Genomic DNA, 20904 nt, shown 5'->3' with positions numbered 1-20904 from the left:
TGGCCCTAAGAAGGACCGTTGGGGTTCTTGAAGCCTAAAATCACTCCTAACACTCTCCCTATAGCAGCTCCGGCACCAGCAGCACTGTCCCTGATCTCTGTCAGAATGCATCTGTGGCGAGCCACGGGAGGGGCCGATTTATATACTCGGGTGACAGCTGATCTCGCCAGCCACTCACTGCAGGGGGGGTATAGGGCTTGAACGTCGCAGGGGGAAGTTGTAATGCCTTCCCTGTGTTTCTATTGGCCAGAAAAGCGCGCTAACGTCTCAGAGATGAAAGTGAAAGTAACTCGAACATTGCGTGGTGCTCGTTACGAGTAACGAGCATCTCGAACACGCTAATACTCGAACGAGTATCAAGCTCGTACGAGTACGTTCGCTCATCTCTAGTAGAGATATAAAAAATACTTAAATAGTCACTGATAAAGATGTGAAGGTTTTATGGTCCCTGAATTAGTGTTAGGGGGGTCACCAGTCCTGTGTTTCCTATGCTAATGACCCGCCTGGAGTCACAGAGGCGGGCCGCTAGAGCCCCAAGTCACACCATCCTCTCATTATGCACTCCCCCATCCAATTCGGCCGCCTCCCCCTGCCATTGACGTCAGCGCAAGTAGCAATGAAATTACGCATGTGCGCTGTGTGGCCTTCTGCCTCAGTGAGAATGGAAATGCGCACATGCATAGTGCGCCACTGAAGTCGGAGTGTAGACTGCAGTGCTCATGTCCTTTCCCGCCGAGACTGGGCTGAGTCTTAAGGGGAGAGAACGGCAGGGGGAAGCAGCTCTCATCGTGGATGGGGGAATACATAATAAGAGGATAGTATGACTCTGGGCTCCGGCGACCCGCTTCCATGACTTGAGGCGGGTCATTAGCATACAGGCCAGGAGAGAATAGCTTTTGCTCTAATACACTTTCTACCATTTCTTGCACACATATGTCCAGACTGTCATGCGCTTGGTAGTGCGGTGGTGGCAGCTTATGAACGGAAAACATGATGGCCGAATCCCTTTAGAATAAGGGATCAGATGAAAGCCTCTCGGGCTGCGGGGTTGTATCACTGGATCTATAATGCATTTAGGGGAACTAGTCAGAGCTGTGGAGCTTACCGCCCTCCATGTAGAAGTAGAGAGGAGCACTAACAAGTCTCTATTCTGCTCCATTCTCTATCCCCCGTACTGCTGTACATTCATAAATATACATGGCCATATAATGTACATGTATGTATATACATGTATAATCTCCCATTTATTTTCTTCACAGGATAATTCTGAAAGACAGGGCCATCTGAATAATTCATGACCCCCTCACTGCTTCTGCATACAATCCTGGTTTATAGTGAGGGCCGTGTCCAATGCATTTGTGAGTAGATCTTGACCCAATTGAATTTCAATCATTTTTTTAAGTTAGGTTTAAGAAGGCTGGGTCTGGGGGTGCGGAGGGAGGGCTGCTGTGTGCGGAGGGTGAAAGGGCTGATTATGCTGCAGATTTCACTTTACTGCCTTTGTGAATATGTTCAGCATTTGCCTTCCTCCGTCATGGGGCCAGAATGGAGATTATTATGATACAGTGACTGCTTGGAGAAAGACAGAATTCTCTGCTAGCGTCCTGCATTAGCAGGTGGACAAAATAGGATTTTAAAAGGTTGTAATTTGCAGCCCGGTCGCATGTTGATACTTGGAGAAGCTGTCTGTTGTCTGCTGGTCCAAACAAGCAGCATATAAGGAATCAATTCATGTGTTGCAAAAAGTATCCACATGGAATCGGCAATGTATTTCTCAATCAAAACTTGCGTCTCGCCCATCTTTATATCCATGTGCATCGCTTTGCTAGAGTCATGTGAATGGGCCGCTGCCACGATGCCCATCGGCACTTCACAGCTTCTGGGAGACGGATTCTGTATTCTGCTGATGGCACCTTTGGCTTATTATTAGCATTGGGCTTGAAAGCGAGTGATTCTGTTGACAGCATAACATTAAGGAATCGCTTGTAACGAAGTTTCCTAATGTGGTATTTAAAGTGTTTTCAAACTGCAAATCAGGTAAAAGTAATTTGAAGGGGATAGAAGCGCAAGGTCTGTCGGTGGGAACATTCCCCGTGTTCATACTGATGGCATTAGAGCCAGGATTCAGGTGATCTCCGGCATGGAAGGGGCAACCCCCAGGGCAATAGGAGAGGGCATCTGTGGCCAGCGAGGAGGAGGTGAATAACAACAGACAGGATGAGGTAATAGGACTCAAAGACATAAAACAGTCTAACGATCTGGCTGCCAAAATCAGTTTTCTTGAGTTGGCAATAGAGGAGGGGGAAGAGGAAGAGCGGGATGAGATTTAGTGAGAGAGAGAGACAGAGAGCACCTTTTGGAAAAAGATTTAATCTGATTAGTCTCTAAGTGAATGGAGAAAGCGAAAAGAATTAAATAGCGATGAAAGGGCCTGGAGGGGGAGCCCGGGCGGCTATTGTGCCTTGTGAAGTGGAGACCCTGATATCTCACGCCAAATTAGGTCACATTAATCTGCACAACATTAAAACCCATCTAAGGAAATCCGTGTGTTTCTGTTGGCCCTACTGACCTACTACTCTCAGCAGGCTTCTAGGAGGCAGTGCAAACGCAAGAGTGGATCCGTGGTCACAGCTAAAGCGACCAATCACAGAGCTGGTGGACTCTAAGATGTTTTTGCAGTAGATTCCATCATGTGACGTGACTATACGTGTATTGCTGCATTTGCTGGATACAGTGTTTCTAGCTATTTAGTAGACTGAACGGTAATTGTTGGATGCCTTGTAATCTGTCAGTGTGAGGCAGGGATTCCATTTATTCATTTGAATTATCTTTTCCTCCCTGGATTTCATTCCAAAAAATTAGAATTCTTTCAAAAATACAAATGTTGGTAGTTCATTTTTAACAATTAACATAATGCAAAGTGAAAGAAAAAAGGAGGGATCTAAATCAAATGAATATCTGATGGTGTTGTAGGGGGTCTTCAACAGAGACCAGTGCGGATGTTGCCTGAGTCCAAATTAAAAAGGAAAATTATAACGAGTACCCGGAGAACCATAAGAATCCACTATACACACAGCAAGTGAATCAAAATGAGTTCTGGTTTATTTGGAGAAACACACAGCTTATATAGACCGTCGCCCGCGCAGGGTGCGACTTCGAAGAATTACTTAGTCAGGTGATTAGTTTGGAAAACAAAATATTAGCACTTTTCATTCTTGCAAAAACAACTTTATCTTGCAAAAGCACATCTGCTGTGCTCGGGCGCAGTTCGGGCGTATCCGGCCACAACCATGAAATGTCAGTTTGAAACTTATCCACTTAGTTTCTTGTGTTTTATCACGATGTCCGAAATGCAAGGTCCGGACAAAATGAGCAACTTCTAAGTTCCTTATTTTTCTTATGTCATGTCAGAATTAGGAATTACTTTAGAAACAAGATTAACCCCTAACATAATCCCCCATTTGGACATCAGAGCCACCATTATCTCCTGTTTCAGTCACCCGTTGGATCCGGCTCCAGCCGGATCCCCAGGTAGGAATGGTGCACTCTATGTCCATCTAGGGTATCAAGACATTTAAATGGGTGCAGAAAATCGGCTTTCAGTACATTTAGCTACGCATGAAATTATTACCTTGATTGCAATATATACACATAAGATTATCATTACCACTTGTAATATACTTTGTAGGATTCCCATGAACCAACCTCCTAACCCCGAGAACCAATTGGCAGGGTTAAGAAAGCTAAACCATCCCTGATCTTCATCTTGTTATATGTTGGCAGCTATTTTCAATATACCTTTTGACATATGATTCTATATCCAAGTTCTATTAGCAACTTCCGAATGTTTTCCATATTTTTCATTTCCATGATATATTACATATACAACCAGATAATCTAATGTCACATTTATTACACTGTTCCTTATATTTTCATTTGCTATCAACATAAAACCAATCTTGTCAAATCTGGGCTTGAAAAACAAAAAAAAATTCAAAAAACCGTTAGACGTTGAATACAAATGTCTCTTCCTGTAAAATTGTTTCTTCTTCTCTTGATCTTCTTTAGATCCTAAACCTATAGGATCTCCGATGCAGGGAAGGATTATTATGCCCTCGCTGCTTTCCCTGGTTAGCCAAAGAACAGACCCTAAGTAGGAATCTGTCCTGCCCATTACATTGGTATCAAACAATCTTCTCCATTCTCCATATCCAGAAGTATCCGCAGCTGACTATAGAGCCCCTTTATTCCAATGCTTGCTTCTTTTTGCACCTTCACCCTTGCACTTTGATACAGATGTGTTACTGAATACTTTGGGCTCACCCCTGTACACATATTGTGAGGTTCAGCTATTCTCAGGCCTCGTTTACACAGGCCACAAGATCATCGCTAGGTTTTGTAGCCTGAAAGAACCCATTGGAAACCACGGGCTTCACATCCATGCGTTTTGTAGCCTATGAGAAAGAAAAAAAGAAGTTCTAAAGTTTAAAACTTGTCGGTGACTCGTGGGAAGTTGAATTCCAACCCTAAATATTAATGGCACACCCACCTACAGTCTCCAGCATGCAGCTCTGCCGTGTACCGGGGGCCTTATGTCAGGTGGAGCTTTGGCGCACCTACATTTAGGAATTGCATAGACGGCAGCTATCTAATATGTATCACAGAGCAATAGTTTCCCTTAGTGTCATTGTCCCTTAACGTCTACTTACGGACAAAAGGAGGCCACAGCAACCTGCGCTGCTTCTACAGAGGGGCCCCTATACAGCATAGAAACCATCAGTTGTCTCTTCAAGTACCCATTTTTGGTGTTCTACAAAGCGATACTTTAAATGGATTTTCTGACATTCTATGCAGGTTTCCTTTCGTCACACAGATCCACCTAAGGTCGGGTTAGAGACGCTTTCCATAACTCTCATACAGGGAGATCTAGTTCTACAAGGAAAAAGTACTGTTACTTCCAGTGCCTATTAATTCTGCTCAGTCTTGGGCTACAGTTACAGCGGCAGGCCATATAGCTGCTATGGGGCCCTATGGGGCCCTTGTCCCATCTCTTTTGATATTGGGTGGTGAGAATCTGCGCAGAACTTCTCTCTCCAGAGCAACTGAAGTGTTAGTAAAGAAGTGGCCTAAGAGTCATGGTAGGGTGTGGAGGGTGAACAAAGGCCTGGCCCTTCTGTCCTGATTGGCAAAACCCAAAACTGTAATGGGGGGCCCACTGTGGTCTTTGTACTAAGAAGCAGTATAGGTTGATAGCAGAAGTGATTGCCTGCACATTAGTGAGCATTATGCTCTGAAAGAAGGGGGATTGTGAAGACCCTGATCTTTCTGCTTTGCATAATGTATACAATACAAATTAAAAATAGTAAGGCCCCCGGCACAGGGGTGGAAATTCCGCGACGGGATTTCCCGCAGAATTTCCGCCCTGCGGAGGCCCGCACAGAAACGTCACGGCTGACGTGCCGGCTCTGCTGTGCGCGTGTGGCTGGCTGGCATAGAGCGGGGAGATGCCGGGAGTAGGTGATCCGCAGTGGTCACTGCAGGGGCACAGCGTGCATCTCGCAGCGGGATCCGACCCGGCCGTCTGCAGGGGGCCTAAGGGACCTGCTGACAGACACATTTTGAAATGTGTATCTTGACTTGGGTATAATGTTTTCCATCTTCATAGTATTTTAAGGATATGTACATCTCTGCACTCCTTTTTATTTTCTTTAATCATTGTGTTTTTAAAAATGAAGAGTTTTTGTAATTGGTTTTCATTAAAATTTCTAATTGTTTGGTTTCTATGCCTAGATTGTTTTCCAAGGCACTGCAGATTGGAGGACTGGCATTTTAGCAAATTTCATCAGTGAGAGCAAACTGCTTCTCAGCCCCTCCCCCTGCCTGCCCTCCTGGGTGAGAACCCTCATGCTGTGAGGGGGACACTTTACACAGTAAGGGATTTGTTAAAGATGGCCACTCAGAGGCTTACTACAGTGACAGGAAGAAGGCATCACATTGTAAATTCATGGGAGTCTTCAATGCAGAAAAGTATGGAAGGCTTATATATCTTTATCACAGTGACTCCAAGTTATACGTAGTAAGAGAGAAGATAAAAAACTTGCAATACGTCCATAGGGATAAACCTTATTACAGAGGGCTGTATGACACTTGGGAGATGCTGATCACCTCACCAGCCCCATGCACTAGCATGCTGCACCTTCTACAATTAGGCTCTTTTTTGGTGGAGCTCATTTCCCAGTACGTTGTCATTTGATCTAGAGATAACCCTGTGTTGTAATCAACTGCACTGTGCTTAAAGGGGTTTTGTCATTAAAAACAAAAATTCTATACTCACCTATCCCTCCCCAGGCAGTCTTCTTACGGCATCTTCTCTCCGCTGGTCTTCTCCTGTCTCCTGCAGTCCCCCTGAGTCACCTCACCTCCAGCTGCCTGATTCTTCTGCTTCCTGTGACGTTACATACACTCACAGGCCATCTCCTTCCTGCCCGGCAATGTACGCTACGTCACAAAATTGCAGTCTAGCAGGGAGTGCCGAACTATTACAGAAACTTGCGCATACCTGCTGTCTCTGCAATAGATCAGCATTCCTTCCTAGCCAGTGAACGCTACAGGGACCTGACCTTCACTGACATGCAGGAAGAAGAATGTGAGGAATGCAGGCTTCAAGGAGAAGAGAACCCAGATGGCTTGCAGTAAACTGACACGGGGGACTGGTTAAGATCAGTGAGGAGAAGATGTGGTAAGGAGTCTGCCTGAGGAGGGATAGGTGAGTATGGAATTTTTTTTTTTTTTATGCCAAAACCCCTTTAAGGCCCTTTTACACGCAACGATTATCGCCAAAATGACCGAATGACTGAGAAATTCCCATTTAAATGGAATGAATTTTGAACTTCCTGATGACTATTTTTATGCAGGCTAAAAGCAAGCCATAAACGACAAGTGAACGAATTGCGCACGACTGACGTTTACATGTAATGATTACCGCGCAAATTGGTTCCTTTTATAACAAATTTTGAGCAATAATTGTGCCACCACCAGCAATCTATCCCCCCACTAATAAACAGAGCCTAATTGTGGTATTTAGTGGGCGTGACTACACAGCCCTTGACAGAGGGGAGGAGCCGAGCTTGTGCGCCTTCCTAAGAGACCTGCTGATCAATGCTGGGAACGCCCCCAGCCACGCAACTCGGTGGAGGACTTGAGGCAAAGCAAGTATGAAGTTTGTAGACAGTCCATCCTGAAAGATATTAAGGCGAACGATCTCAGATTGACTTGTCGTTAAAAGTTTTGGTGAAAGGTCATTTAAAACCATCTGGCAACAGCAGTGATCTAGTAGATCATTGCTCCAGTGTGTTTATGACATTGCAACTAAGTCAGCGGAGAGGATTTATCAATACTGTTGCAGGTATATAGAAAATAATGGGAGTGCTTTAAAGTTGGGGCGCATCTTCAGGAAATGAACGAGTAGATCTGGTGCTCACCATGTTCTCCATCATCTTGGCCGCATTACTTCATAAATACCACATTGTGTTTTACTATTTCAGCTCTCTAATCTATATGTATAAAGCTGAAAGCCCTGACTGACTGACTCACTGACTGACCGATTGACTCACTGACTGACTCACTGACTGACTCACTGACTGACTCACTGACTGACTCACTGACTGACTCACTGACTGACTCACTGACTGACTCACTGACTGACTGACTCACTGACTGACTCACTGACTCACTGACTGACTGACTCGCCAAAAGTTCTCCAACTTCCCGATATCGTAGAAACATGAATTTTGGCACGAGCATAGATTATCTCCAAAATGGGAAAAGTAATTAGGTCCCAACTCGATTATTCAATTCTAGCGCAAAAGAATTGGCGTCGAAATTTTATGTACATAATCTAAATCTGTCACTTCCCAATGCCTTAGAAACTTAAAATTTGGCACGGTCATTGATTATGTCATAAATAGGAAAAGCTAATGGGTCTCAACTCGATTATTCAATTCTATGCGCAAAAGAATTAGCGTCCAAATTTTACGTACGGAATGTATTTTTCTCACTTTCCGGTGTCCTAGAAACAGGAAATTTGGCACGAGCATTGATTATGTCATAAATAGGAAACGTTCATAGCTCCCAACTCGATTATTCAATTCTATGCGCAAAAGAATTGGCGTCAAAATTTTACATGTGGAATGTAATTTCTTCACTTTCCGGTGTCATAGAAACAGGAAATTTGGCACGAGCATTGATTATGTCATATATAGGAAAAGCTAATGGGTCCCAACTCCATTATTCAATTCTAAGCGCAAAAGAATTAGTGTCCAAATTTTACGTATGTAATCTAATTCTCTCACTTCCTGATGTCATTTTATATGAAGGAAACATTGCATGGTTACCTCCACGTGGCGTTTCCTGGGTAACGCAGAGAACTATGCAAAATGGTGAACATATGTTTTTCCTCAGTATCTCTAAAGTAACCACGACTTCATAAGATTTTCCGTGTGAACACCAGATAAACACCAGTACCAAATTAACTCGGGCGAAGCCGGGTATATCAGCTAGTTGATCATATAATGGATCCTTGATATTCAGGATTATCTTTGCACTTTGTATATACACTATTGCATTGCACATTATTTATTATAGACCGGAGCTGCATTCACTATTCTGCAGGCTCGCACTGGAATCCTGCAGCACTCTGTGACCAACAAGCCCCTAAAGCCTCGTTCACACGAGCTGAAACCCCATTAGTTGGCATTGGGGGATTCACACATGCAAAAAAAACCCAGTAACATGGCCTATTCTGCATCACGGACCGAAACGGCCCATTAAAGTCAGTGGGATCAGGAAATACTCGGTCAATACGCAGAATGCATGCACATTCTTTGCGTATTTACACATCGAATCGATGGGGCCTCCTGTGGATTTTTGTGCATGCATGACAAATGCAATGAGTAAACGCAAAAAGACCCGCAACAAGTGGGGAATATAAACAGCGTCGGTCTGAATACGCCCGTGTGAATGAGCCCTAACAGCTTATGGAGCTTCTGCCATACAGTGTCCTGAATGCCTGGGGCATTTCTACATCACATTGCTGTACAGTGTCTCCCAGAATTGAAATACATAGCACATATAGGTTTGCTGGCAGATAAAAGCCCAAAGCTAAGAAGGGACCAGCAGAATTCTGAAAGCAGCTCTGGAGGATTACAGTGCAGCAGTGAGTCAATCCAAGACGGGTAAGTGATCATATCTGTAGATCTTTCTCCTGGGGACGGTGACTTGTATGTTAAGCAGTGGGAAAGGACAAGGCTTTCCGATCCAGCACAGCTTCACGCAGGGCCTGGTGCTGCCGCTTACGGCACGTATATGGCCTCCAGGGAGGCACATAGAATTAACAGAAGATTTGATCTAAGCAAGTTTATGACACGTGTATGATAGGACTGAAATGGGACGTAATTGAATGACGGATGAGCTTGCAGCAGCCACATTTCCAGAGAGTAATGAAAAGTAGAACAGCTATTGACTAAAGGAGCTTAACAGGCTGCTTGGAACAGGGAGAGGATGAGCCCGCGGTCACCTGGGGAATATATCAATACGCAAAGTAATCGCTCAGTTGTTATTAAAACTCTGAAGTGAAGCAGGATGCTAGCAAATACTAGGCAGGAGCACAAAGGAAACCTGCGATCCTGATTAGGCGCTGCTGGTTAACAAATACTTGTCAAATTATATTTAAAGATACAAAGTGCTGCAGATGTACGAATGTAAGGATGTCGCCTTAAAGTGACACACTGAATGGATTGGGGATTCCAGCGGAGCACCTTGGGTTTTTTTTACTTTAGTGGCTCATAATTACTGAGCAGGTGGCATAAATATCACAGTGCGAGATACCAATATAGATAGTCAGTAGGATGCAACAGATTCTTCAAGAACTTAAATGATTACCCAAGGAATGTAAGCATGGAAATGCTCAACTTGTTCTATCCAATCAGATGTTTATCCTGTTGCTTGACCATCTGAGCTTTAAGCCAATGGATACAATGAAGCTTAGGACTAGTTTGATTAATAGCAGAAAACAGGCAGGGGAATAGAATTCCCTGCAGCTGCTCTCCCAGTATCCTCCTAGTAGAGAGTAGCCTCCTGCATTATCCTAGTAGAGAGTATCCTCCTGCATCCTCCTAGTAGAGAGTAGTCTCCTGTATCCTCCTAGTAGAGAGTAGCCTCCTGTATCCTCCTAGTAGGGAATAGTCTCCTGCATCCTCCTAGTAGAGAGTAGCCTCCTGCATCCTCCTAGTAGAGAGTAGCCTCCTGTATCCTCCTAGTAGGGAATAGTCTCCTGTATCCTCCTAGTAGAGGGTAGTCTCCTGTATCCTCCTAGTAGAGGGTAGCCTCCTGTATCCTCCTAGTAGGGAGTAGCCTAATGTGTCCTCCTAGTAGAGAGTAGCCTCCTGTGTCCTCCTAGTAGAGAGTAGCCTCCTGTGTCCTGCTAGTAGAGAGAAGCCTCCTGTGTCCTGCTAGTAGAGAGAAGCCTCCTGTGTCCTCCTAGTAGAGAGAAGCCTCCTGTGTCCTCCTAGTAGAGAGAAGCCTCCTGTGTCCTCCTAGTAGAGAGAAGCCTCCTGTGTCCTCCTAGTAGAGAGAAGCCTCCTGTGTCCTCCTAGTAGAGAGAAGCCTCCTGTGTCCTCCTAGTAGAGAGTAGCCTCCTGTATACTCCAGGTAGAGAGTAGCCTCCTGTATACTCTAAGTAGAGAGTAGCCTCCTGTATCCTCCTAGTAGACAGTAGTCTTCTATATCCTCCTAGTAGAGAGTAGCCTCCTGTATCCTCCTAGTGGAGAGTAGCCTTCTGTATCTTCCTAGTAGAGAGTAGCCTCCTGTGTCCTCCTAGCAGAGAGTAGCCCCCTGTATCCTCCTAGTAGACAGTAGTATCCTGTATCCTCCTAGTAGAGAGTAGTCTTCTATATCCTCCTAGTAGAGAGTAGTCTTCTATATCCTCCTAGTAGAGAGTAGTCTTCTATATCCTCCTAGTAGAGAATAGTCTCCTGTATCCTCCTAGTAGAGAGTAGCCTCCTGTATCCTCCTAGCAGAGAGTAGCCTCCTGTATCCTCCTAGCAGAGAGTAGCCTCCTGTATCCTCCTAGCAGAGAGTAGCCTCCTGTATCCTCCTAGCAGAGAGTAGCCTCCTGTATCCTCCTAGCAGAGAGTAGCCTCCTGTATCCTCCTAGCAGAGGGTAGTTTCCTGTATCCTCCTGTGTCCTCCTAGTAGGGAGTAGCCTCCTGTGTCCTCCTAGTAGGGAGTAGCCTCCTGTGTCCTCCTAGTAGGGAGTAGCCTCCTGTGTCCTCCTAGTAGAGAGTAGCCTCCTGTGTCCTCCTAGTAGAGAGTAGCCTCCTGTGTCCTCCTAGTAGAGAGTAGCCTCCTGTGTCCTCCTAGTAGAGAGTAGCCTCCTGTGTCCTCCTAGTAGAGAGTAGCCTCCTGTGTCCTCCTAGTAGAGAGTAGCCTCCTGTGTCCTCCTAGTAGAGAGAAGCCTCCTGTGTCCTCCTAGTAGAGAGAAGCCTCCTGTATACTCCAAGGAGAGTGTAGCCTCCTGTATACTCCAAGTAGTAAGTAGCCTCCTGTATACTCCAGGTAGTGAGTAGCCTCCTGTATACTCCAGGTAGAGAGTAGCCTCCTGTATACTCAAGGTAGAGAGTAGCCTCCTGTATACTCGAGGTAGAGAGTAGCCTCCTGTATACTCGAGGTAGAGAGTAGCCTCCTGTATACTCCAGGTAGAGAGTAGCCTCCTGTATACTCCAGGTAGAGAGTAGCCTCCTGTATACTCCAGGTAGAGAGTAGCCTCCTGTATACTCCAGGTAGAGAGTAGCCTCCTGTATCCTCCTAGTAGAGAGTAGCCTCCTGTATCCTCTTAGTGGAGAGTAGCCTCCTGTATCCTCTTAGTGGAGAGTAGCCTCCTGTATCCTCCTAGTGGAGAGTAGCCTCCTGTATCCTCCTAGTGGAGAGTAGCCTCCTGTATCCTCCTAGTGGAGAGTAGCCTCCTGTATCCTCCTAGTGGAGAGTAGCCTCCTGTATCCTCCTAGTGGAGAGTAGCCTCCTGTATCCTCCTAGTGGAGAGTAGCCTCCTGTATCCTCCTAGTGGAGAGTAGCCTCCTGTATCCTCCTAGTGGAGAGTAGCCTCCTGTATCCTCCTAGTGGAGAGTAGCCTCCTGTATCCTCCTAGTGGAGAGTAGCCTCCTGTATCCTCCTAGTGGAGAGTAGCCTCCTGTATCCTCCTAGTGGAGAGTAGCCTCCTGTATCCTCCTAGTGGAGAGTAGCCTCCTGTATCCTCCTAGTGGAGAGTAGCCTCCTGTATCCTCCTAGTGGAGAGTAGCCTCCTGTATCCTCCTAGTGGAGAGTGGCCTCCTGTATCCTCCTAGTGGAGAGCGGCCTCCTGTATCCTCCTAGTGGAGAGCGGCCTCCTGTATCCTCCTAGTGGAGAGCGGCCTCCTGTATCTTCCTAGTGGAGAGCGGCCTCCTGTATCCTCCTAGTAGAGAGCGGCCTCCTGTATCCTCCTAGTAGAGAGCGGCCTCCTGTATCCTCCTAGTGGAGAGCGGCCTCCTGTATCCTCCTAGTGGAGAGCGGCCTCCTGTATCCTCCTAGTGGAGAGCGGCCTCCTGTATCCTCCTAGTGGAGAGCGGCCTCCTGTATCCTCCTAGTGGAGAGCGGCCTCCTGTATCCTCCTAGTGGAGAGCGGCCTCCTGTATCCTCCTAGTGGAGAGCGGCCTCCTGTATCCTCCTAGTGGAGAGCGGCCTCCTGTATCCTCCTAGTGGAGAGCGGCCTCCTGTATCCTCCTAGTGGAGAGCGGCCTCCTGTATCCTCCTAGTGGAGAGCGGCCTCCTGTATCCTCCTAGTGGAGAGCGGCCTCCTGTATCCTCCTAGTGGAGAGCGGCCTCCTGTATCCTCCTAGTGGAGAGTGGCCTCCTGTATCCTCCTAGTGGAGAGTAGCCTCCTGTATCCTCCTAGTGGAGAGTAGCCTCCTGTATCCTCCTAGTGGAGAGTAGCCTCCTGTATCCTCCTAGTGGAGAGTAGCCTCCTGTATCCTCCTAGTGGAGAGTAGCTTCCTGTATCCTCCTAGTGGAGAGTAGGCTTCTGTATCTTCCTAGTAGAGAGTAGCCCCCTGTATCCTCCTAGTAGAGAGTAGCCTCCTGTATCCTCCCAGTAGAGAGTAGCCTCCTGTATCCTCCCAGTAGAGAGTACCTCCTGTATCCTCCCAGTAGAGAGTAGTCTCCTGTATCCTCCCAGTAGAGAGTAGTCTCCTGTATCCTCCCAGTAGAGAGTACCTCCTGTATCCTCCCAGTAGAGAGTAGTCTCCTGTATACTCCTAGTAGAGAGTAGCCTCCTGTATCTACCTCACAGAGGGAGAATTAATTGGCCATCAGCACATTACAATGGCCCGTTCCTTTTTTAATACATGTAGGTAAATTACATTTAGATCCCATTGACGGCATTGGGAAGAGCTGCTGCGGGGAGCTTTAATGCTCCTTTTTTTACTTTCCTATCAATTGACTTGGTCCCGGTTGTAAAGGGGGTAATTTGGTAATAAGTATACTGTATATCGGAAACTATCTGTACAAATGTGCCCTCAATAAGGGGAGAGCAGACGACAGAGCAGCGCTTGTTAGATCTCCACGGCATGTGTGTGCACTCCAGGAACACTGGCTGATTGTAGTCTGTTGCCAAGTAGCAAGTGGGAGAATTTATACTGACAACCCGCAAACTGTAGCAGCCCTTTGCCATGATATAAGTGATGGCTGTCGCCATAGTGTTCTGTGTGCAGCATTCATTCCCCTTGCATGAACTGCCTCGTTAGCCGGTAATATGCTCCATATACAGATCTGCCTGCAATACATTGCAACCGAAAGAGAACAACTTTTAATATGCAGAAGTGTTCAACTAATGTAGACTTTTTCTTCATAGAGCAAAACATACGATGCAATTCACCCAAATCTTGTAGCTGCTTTTCTTTTTGCCTTTTCCTTTGATCTTATTGACACTTCTTGAAATGAAACATTTAATGGCTTTGCAGAATGTCTCTGCGATTAAAATAACAGCCATGTGATTTAAGAAGCTGAAGAAGAGAGGATTTCATGAGTTTGGCGGAGTCTTGTGCCGCCGCCTCACAAGCAGGCGGGTTATTGCCGCAGCCACTAATCATTCGCAGCCTTCAGTTTTTGGGGATACATGTCCTAGGAGAAAGTAAGATTGTGGAAGAAGTGTGACACATCTGGGTAAGGACGGACTCCAAAAAGAAAGAGCGAAATGGCAAAGCTGTAAGCCGATTAATTGTAATTTATTGCCAGTTCAGTAGTAGCGGCATTTCTACAGGTCACAGAACCTCAAGGTGACTCTTAATACTCGACACACTTTAGAATATGGATTAAATCGGTCTTTAGAGAACACTCCAGTTGCTGCATGACCTCTCTATTGGGACATCATTTATTTAATGGTTGATATGCAACTCTTTCCAAAAAGACGTTCTGCAGCAGCTGAGGTAATTGGTTAATATATACTGGAGCTGACAAGAACCTTTTCTTTGCAGAAATAGTTTCCTTTGAAAGAAGAACCTCTGATAGCTTCCTTGTTCAGACTGGTAGCCTCCTGTATCCTCCTAGTAGAGAGTAGCCTCCTGTATCCTCCTAGTAGAGAGTAGCCTCCTGTATCCTCCTAGTAGAGAGTAGTGTCCTGTATCCTCCTAGTAGAGAGTAGCCTCCTGTATCCTTCTAGTAGAGGGTAGCCTCCTGTATCCTTCTAGTAGAGGGTAGTCTCCTGTATCCTCCTAGTAGAGGGTAGTCTCCTGTATCCTCCTAGTAGAGGGTAGCCTCCTGTATCCTCCTAGCAGAGGGTAGCCTCCTGTATCCTCCTAGCAGAGAGTAGCCCCCTGTATCCTCCTAGTAGACAGTAGTATCCTGTATTCTCCTAGTAGAGAGTAGTCTTCTATATCCTCCTAGTAGAGAGTAGTCTTCTATATCCAACCAGTAGAGAATAGTCTCCTGTATCCTCCTAGTAGAGAGTAGTCTCCTGTATCCTCCTAGTAGAGAGTAGCCTCCTGTATCCTCCTAGCAGAGAGTAGCCTCCTGTATCCTCCTAGCAGAGAGTAGCCTCCTGTATCCTCCTAGCAGAGAGTAGCCTCCTGTATCCTCCTAGCAGAGAGTAGTCTCCTGTATCCTCCTAGTAGAGAGTAGTCTCCTGTATCCTCCTAGTAGAGAGTAGTCTCCTGTATCCTCCTAGTAGAGAGTAGTCTCCTGTATCCTCCTAGCAGAGAGTAGTCTCCTGTATCCTCCTAGCAGAGAGTAGTCTCCTGTATCCTCCTAGCAGAGAGTAGTCTCCTGTATCCTCCTTGCAGAGAGTAGTCTCCTGTATCCTCCTAGCAGAGAGTAGTCTCCTGTATCCTCCTAGCAGAGAGTAGTCTCCTGTATCCTCCTAGCAGAGAGTAGTCTCCTGTATCCTCCTAGCAGAGAGTAGTCTCCTGTATCCTCCTAGCAGAGAGTAGCCTCCTGTATCCTCCTAGCAGAGAGTAGCCTCCTGTATCCTCCTAGCAGAGAGTAGCCTCCTGTATCCTCCTAGCAGAGAGTAGCCTCCTGTATCCTCCTAGCAGAGAGTAGCCTCCTGTATCCTCCTAGCAGAGAGTAGCCTCCTGTATCCTCCTAGCAGAGAGTAGCCTCCTGTATCCTCCTAGCAGAGAGTAGCCTCCTGTATCCTCCTAGCAGAGAGTAGTCTCCTGTATCCTCCTAGCAGAGAGTAGTCTCCTGTATCCTCCTAGCAGAGAGTAGTCTCCTGTATCCTCCTAGCAGAGAGTAGTCTCCTGTATCCTCCTAGCAGAGAGTAGTCTCCTGTATCCTCCTAGCAGAGAGTAGTCTCCTGTATCCTCCTAGCAGAGAGTAGTCTCCTGTATCCTCCTAGCAGAGAGTAGTCTCCTGTATCCTCCTAGCAGAGAGTAGCCTCCTGTATCCTCCTAGCAGAGAGTAGCCTCCTGTATCCTCCTATGTAAAGCTTCCTATGGAAGCTACTTAAACCTGATTTTCCTGGTGACAGGTTCCCTTTAAAGTGTATCTGAAGGGGATCCTGTGACCGGGTTTTGGGCAGCATAAACCTTGGACATATATGCGCTTGACTACAGAATATGCGCAATTCTTCTTCTACCTATTCTCACCGCATCCTTGGCCAATTTTATGGTGCGGGTGACCACATTACTATGACCATGAAACATGCGCGATCTTTGCTCCTCCCACTCTCTGCATATCCAGGGCCGGTTCGAGGACACCTGCGTGTTCTGATGCCAGTGCTATTATGCGATATTTTACTGCGATTTTGAGCTGCGCTTTTGAACGCATGTCACAGCGTCTGACAGCGCTTCTTAACGCGCCCCATCATTGGGATTTGTTAAAAAACGCAAAGAACTAGAACAAACAGCATTCGGACATCGTAGCGTTAGGAACACTGCGTTCGAGTGCCGGTCTGCAGGTCCCCATGAAATGAGTGGGAGTGTTGTACCGCTATTAGCGCGGTCTCCAATAGGCAATGTCTTGTTGCTGGATCTGCCCAGTGGGTTTTATTCTGCAATGGTACATACGGTACTCTACTACAATATACTCTACATACGGTACTCTACTACTATGTACTCTACATACGGTACTCTACTACTATATACTCTACACACGGTACTCTACTACTATATACTCTACACACGGTACTCTACTACTATATACTCTACATACGGTACTCTACTACAATATACTCTACATACGGTACTCTACTACTATGTACTCTACATACGGTACTCTACTACTATATACTCTACACACGGTACTCTACTACTATATACTCTACACACGGTACTCTACTACTATATACTCTACATACGGTACTCTACTACTATATACTCTACATACGGTACTCTACTACTATATACTGCTGTGTTATAATGCTGCTGTGTTTTAGAAGAAACATACTCAGAAGTTTGACTCGAAGGTCACATCAAGTTAAAGAGCCGGGCCCTTCCAACAGCCACAGCAGGAAGCGAGACCGCTGCATCCTTGTACAGGGAGAGAGTGGTCAGCCGTCATGCTGCCGGCGGGTGGAGGGCGGTGGGCCAACTCTTTGACTCAAACCTCTATTCCAGAATCAAAGAACGCAAAGTTCACAGTGTGTTTATTCGGAAATGGCGCAGTGCTTCAGAATACAGCTTCCATGGGGCGCAGTGCTGATCTGTCCTGAGCTCATGCTGCCAGTAGTTTGGGCAGCGTGAACCCAGTGATAGCTTCCCTTTAACCAATTTGCAAGTGGGGTGCAAACCATTGTTGCCTCTTATCAACTACTTCAGACTGAAGAGAAGCCAACTTTACTGCTGGTTTATCTGTTCTGGGACACATTATGGGTATAGGTGAGCGTGGAGGAAGCAGCGGCTGCAAGCAGGACCAGTATTGGGTTGTATGAGGCCGTCTGCATCTACCTGGAGCGCAGAGAGATAATGAATGGAGAAGGCATCCTTCCAGTACTAGGAATAGGAATGGCCTGTATATATTCACATTCATCTGCCCATCCCTGCCCCTTTACATGTTGGCACCTGCCCAGCCCATACCACCCACAGCTGTACATCCGGTAAAGGTAGATATATTACAGAAATGTATCCGGTTGTCTGGTACATCAGAATGGAGTTTGTAGAAATCCAAGGACATAATGCATTAATCACCCCGCTCACATTTATGTCACAGATTCTAAGTTCCAGTAATTTCTGCAAGAATTTGATTTTCCCCTTAACCCCCGCGCTGCCGATCCCGCACGAGATCCTTCTAGGGGTTTCATGGTCAAAAGATCTTTCTTCCCTATGAATCGAAAATTTCAAACATGGCCGACAATTACAGTCAGTCAGCTAAAACGATCAAACATTGCTGGATTACAGCCAACTAATGATCGTTTGGTGGAAATTGTTCATTTTCATCAACTATAATGGAGATGAGAATCTTTACCCCTTACATTGAAAGCTCATATAGACAGTACTCTACTACTATATACTCCACATACGGTACTCTACTACTATATACTCCACATACGGTACTCTACTACTATATACTCCACATACGGTACTCTACTACTATATACTCCACATACGGTACTCTACTACTATATACTCCACATACAGTACTCTACTACTATATACTCTACACACGGTACTCTACTACTATATACTCTACATACGGTACTCTACTACTATATACTCCACATACAGTACTCTACTACTATATACTCTACACACGGTACTCTACTACTATATACTCTACATACGGTACTCTACTACTATATACTCTACATACGGTACTCTACTACTATATACCCTACATACGGTACTCTACTACTATATACTCTACATACAGTACTCTACTACTATATACTCTACATACAGTACTCTATTACTATATACTCTACATACAGTACTCTATTACTATATACTTTACATACGGTACTCTACTACTATATACCCTACATACGGTACTCTACTACTATATACTCTACATACAGTACTCTATTACTATATACTCTGCATACGGTACTCTCCTACTATATACTCTACATACGGTACTCTACTACTATATACTCTACATACAGTACTCTATTACTATATACTCTACATACGGTACTCTACTACTATATACTCTACATACAGTACTCTATTACTATATACTCTACATACAGTACTCTATTACTATATACTCTACATACGGTACTCTACTACTATATACTCCACATACGGTACTCTACTACTATATACTCTACATACGGTACTCTACATACGGTACTCTACTACTATATACTCTACATACGGTACTCTCCTACTATATACTTTACATACGGTACTCTCCTACTATATACTTTACATACAGTACTCTACTACTATATACTCTACATACGGTACTCTATTACTATATACTCTGCATACGGTACTCTCCTACTATATACTCTACATACGGTACTCTACTACTATATACTCTACATACAGTACTCTATTACTATATACTCTACATACGGTACTCTACTACTATATACTCTACATACAGTACTCTATTACTATATACTCTACATACAGTACTCTATTACTATATACTCTACATACGGTACTCTACTACTATATACTCTACATACGGTACTCTACATACGGTACTCTACTACTATATACTCTACATACGGTACTCTCCTACTATATACTTTACATACGGTACTCTCCTACTATATACTTTACATACAGTACTCTACTACTATATACTCTACATACGGTACTCTATTACTATATACTTTACATACAGTACTCTACTACTATATACTCTACATACGGTACTCTATTACTATATACTCTACATACGGTACTCTATTACTATATACTCTACATACGGTACTCTACTACTATATACTCTACATACGGTACTCTATTACTATATACTCTACATACAGTACTCTATTACTATATACTCTACATACGGTACTCTATTACTATATACTCTACATACGGTACTCTACTACTATATACTCTGCATACGGTACTCTCCTACTATATACTCTGCATACGGTACTCTCCTACTATATACTCTACATACGGTACTCTACTACTATATACTCTACATACAGTACTCTCCTACTATATCTTTAACCTCAGTTTGTTTCTGCATTAGGGTCCTCTCACACATCAATGTGGCAAAGCGGCACAACTTTACCTTCGCTTCCGTCCGCAGCTCCCTGCTCTGGACAGCCTGTGTTAGCGCACCCCATCATTGTGATGGGTGATGATGTGTGCTAGACGGCCAAAGAAAGAGCAGACAGCGCTAGAAAGTCACGTTGCTTAAAACCGCCATCCTGCGCCACGATCAAATGCATATCTGCGCGGCCCCATTGATTTCATCAGGAGCGTTATATCGCGATTAACGTGGCGTTCAAAAGGCTGTGTTAATCACTGTAAGAGCGCCCGTGAGAGAGGCCTTAAAGTGGTATTCCCATTTCAGTTAATCATGGCTGATATGGGAATAACCAAAGTAATACGCAGGACACCCATTGCCAGGCGTATGGAAACAGACCAACTGGGTGTTCAACGCTGAAGGGAATGGAAGTTACGCTGTTTCTGTAACTCCCATTCACTTGTATGGGAGTTACCGTAAGAGGTGGGACCTCTATCTGGGGCATCTATCAGGCATTAATGGAATATCCTATGGATTGCACCCTTTTAAAAGGACACTGTTGTGAATTCTTTAAAAATTCATTATGGAACTAGTCCCTATATATATATATACTAATCCTATATATACATCAGCTAGTATTCCCTTGGTTAGTTATTCCTTTCTATTTGCAACTTCAGGTCTCCCTGTCCTCAGGTAGTCATGTGATCTAATTCCCACTAACTCAGATCTACTTGGGTTTATGTGTTCTCGAATTAGTCGAGAACACTCAGTTAGCATCATCCCTGTGTGATGCTATTACAGAAGGTCTTTAGAGTGGGTCACAGGCACCCATATCATAGATACCGATCATGTTTAGAGGCTCCTTTCATACATTTATAATGAAGATCACATAACCTGACCGTGTATTTATGGTCTGCAGCCTATTTATTTGAATATAAAACACAGAATTTAATAGCAGTGTCTTCTCTGCAGGCAGAGATGGTACAGTCTGTATCTGCTCATGTGATGCTGTACTAATGCATCATGGGATAGAACAGTGAAACATAAAGCAAGGAGAATCTACAAATCAAGACCATGCCTAATAAGCATCAGACAGGAAGCTGCATTGCATGGAAGTGATTGCAGTACACAGGAGACCTCCAGAGTGTGAGAGACAATTGGATGAGGGGTGCAGCAATGAAAAAAAATGCATTTTTGCCGGGCTGGCCCTTTAATCTTGG

At 45.0% G+C, this 20904-nt stretch overlaps 1 protein-coding gene across 2 annotated transcripts in view; it reads left to right on the top strand.

Annotated features, from left to right (window-relative positions):
* EFNA2 (ephrin A2) overlaps positions 1–20904 on the top strand; it is a 229709-nt gene that overhangs the window by 94773 nt on the left and 114032 nt on the right. Inside the window, exon 1 of one of the 2 annotated variants that reach the window (XM_066604719.1) lies at positions 1265–1358. The exons of the other annotated variant lie outside the window; for it this stretch is intronic. Coding sequence (XP_066460816.1) covers positions 1351–1358 — 8 coding nt within the window. The 5' untranslated portion in view covers positions 1265–1350. Of the gene's footprint in view, positions 1–1264; positions 1359–20904 lie in introns of those variants that run through there. 2 annotated transcript variants of the gene reach the window in all.

The sequence above is a fragment of the Eleutherodactylus coqui genome, chromosome 5 (genome assembly GCF_035609145.1).
Source record: "Eleutherodactylus coqui strain aEleCoq1 chromosome 5, aEleCoq1.hap1, whole genome shotgun sequence".
Lineage (NCBI taxonomy): Eukaryota > Metazoa > Chordata > Amphibia > Anura > Eleutherodactylidae > Eleutherodactylus > Eleutherodactylus coqui.
Note: the sequence above shows the minus strand (reverse complement) of the source record. Positions and strands in the feature narration are given on the sequence as shown.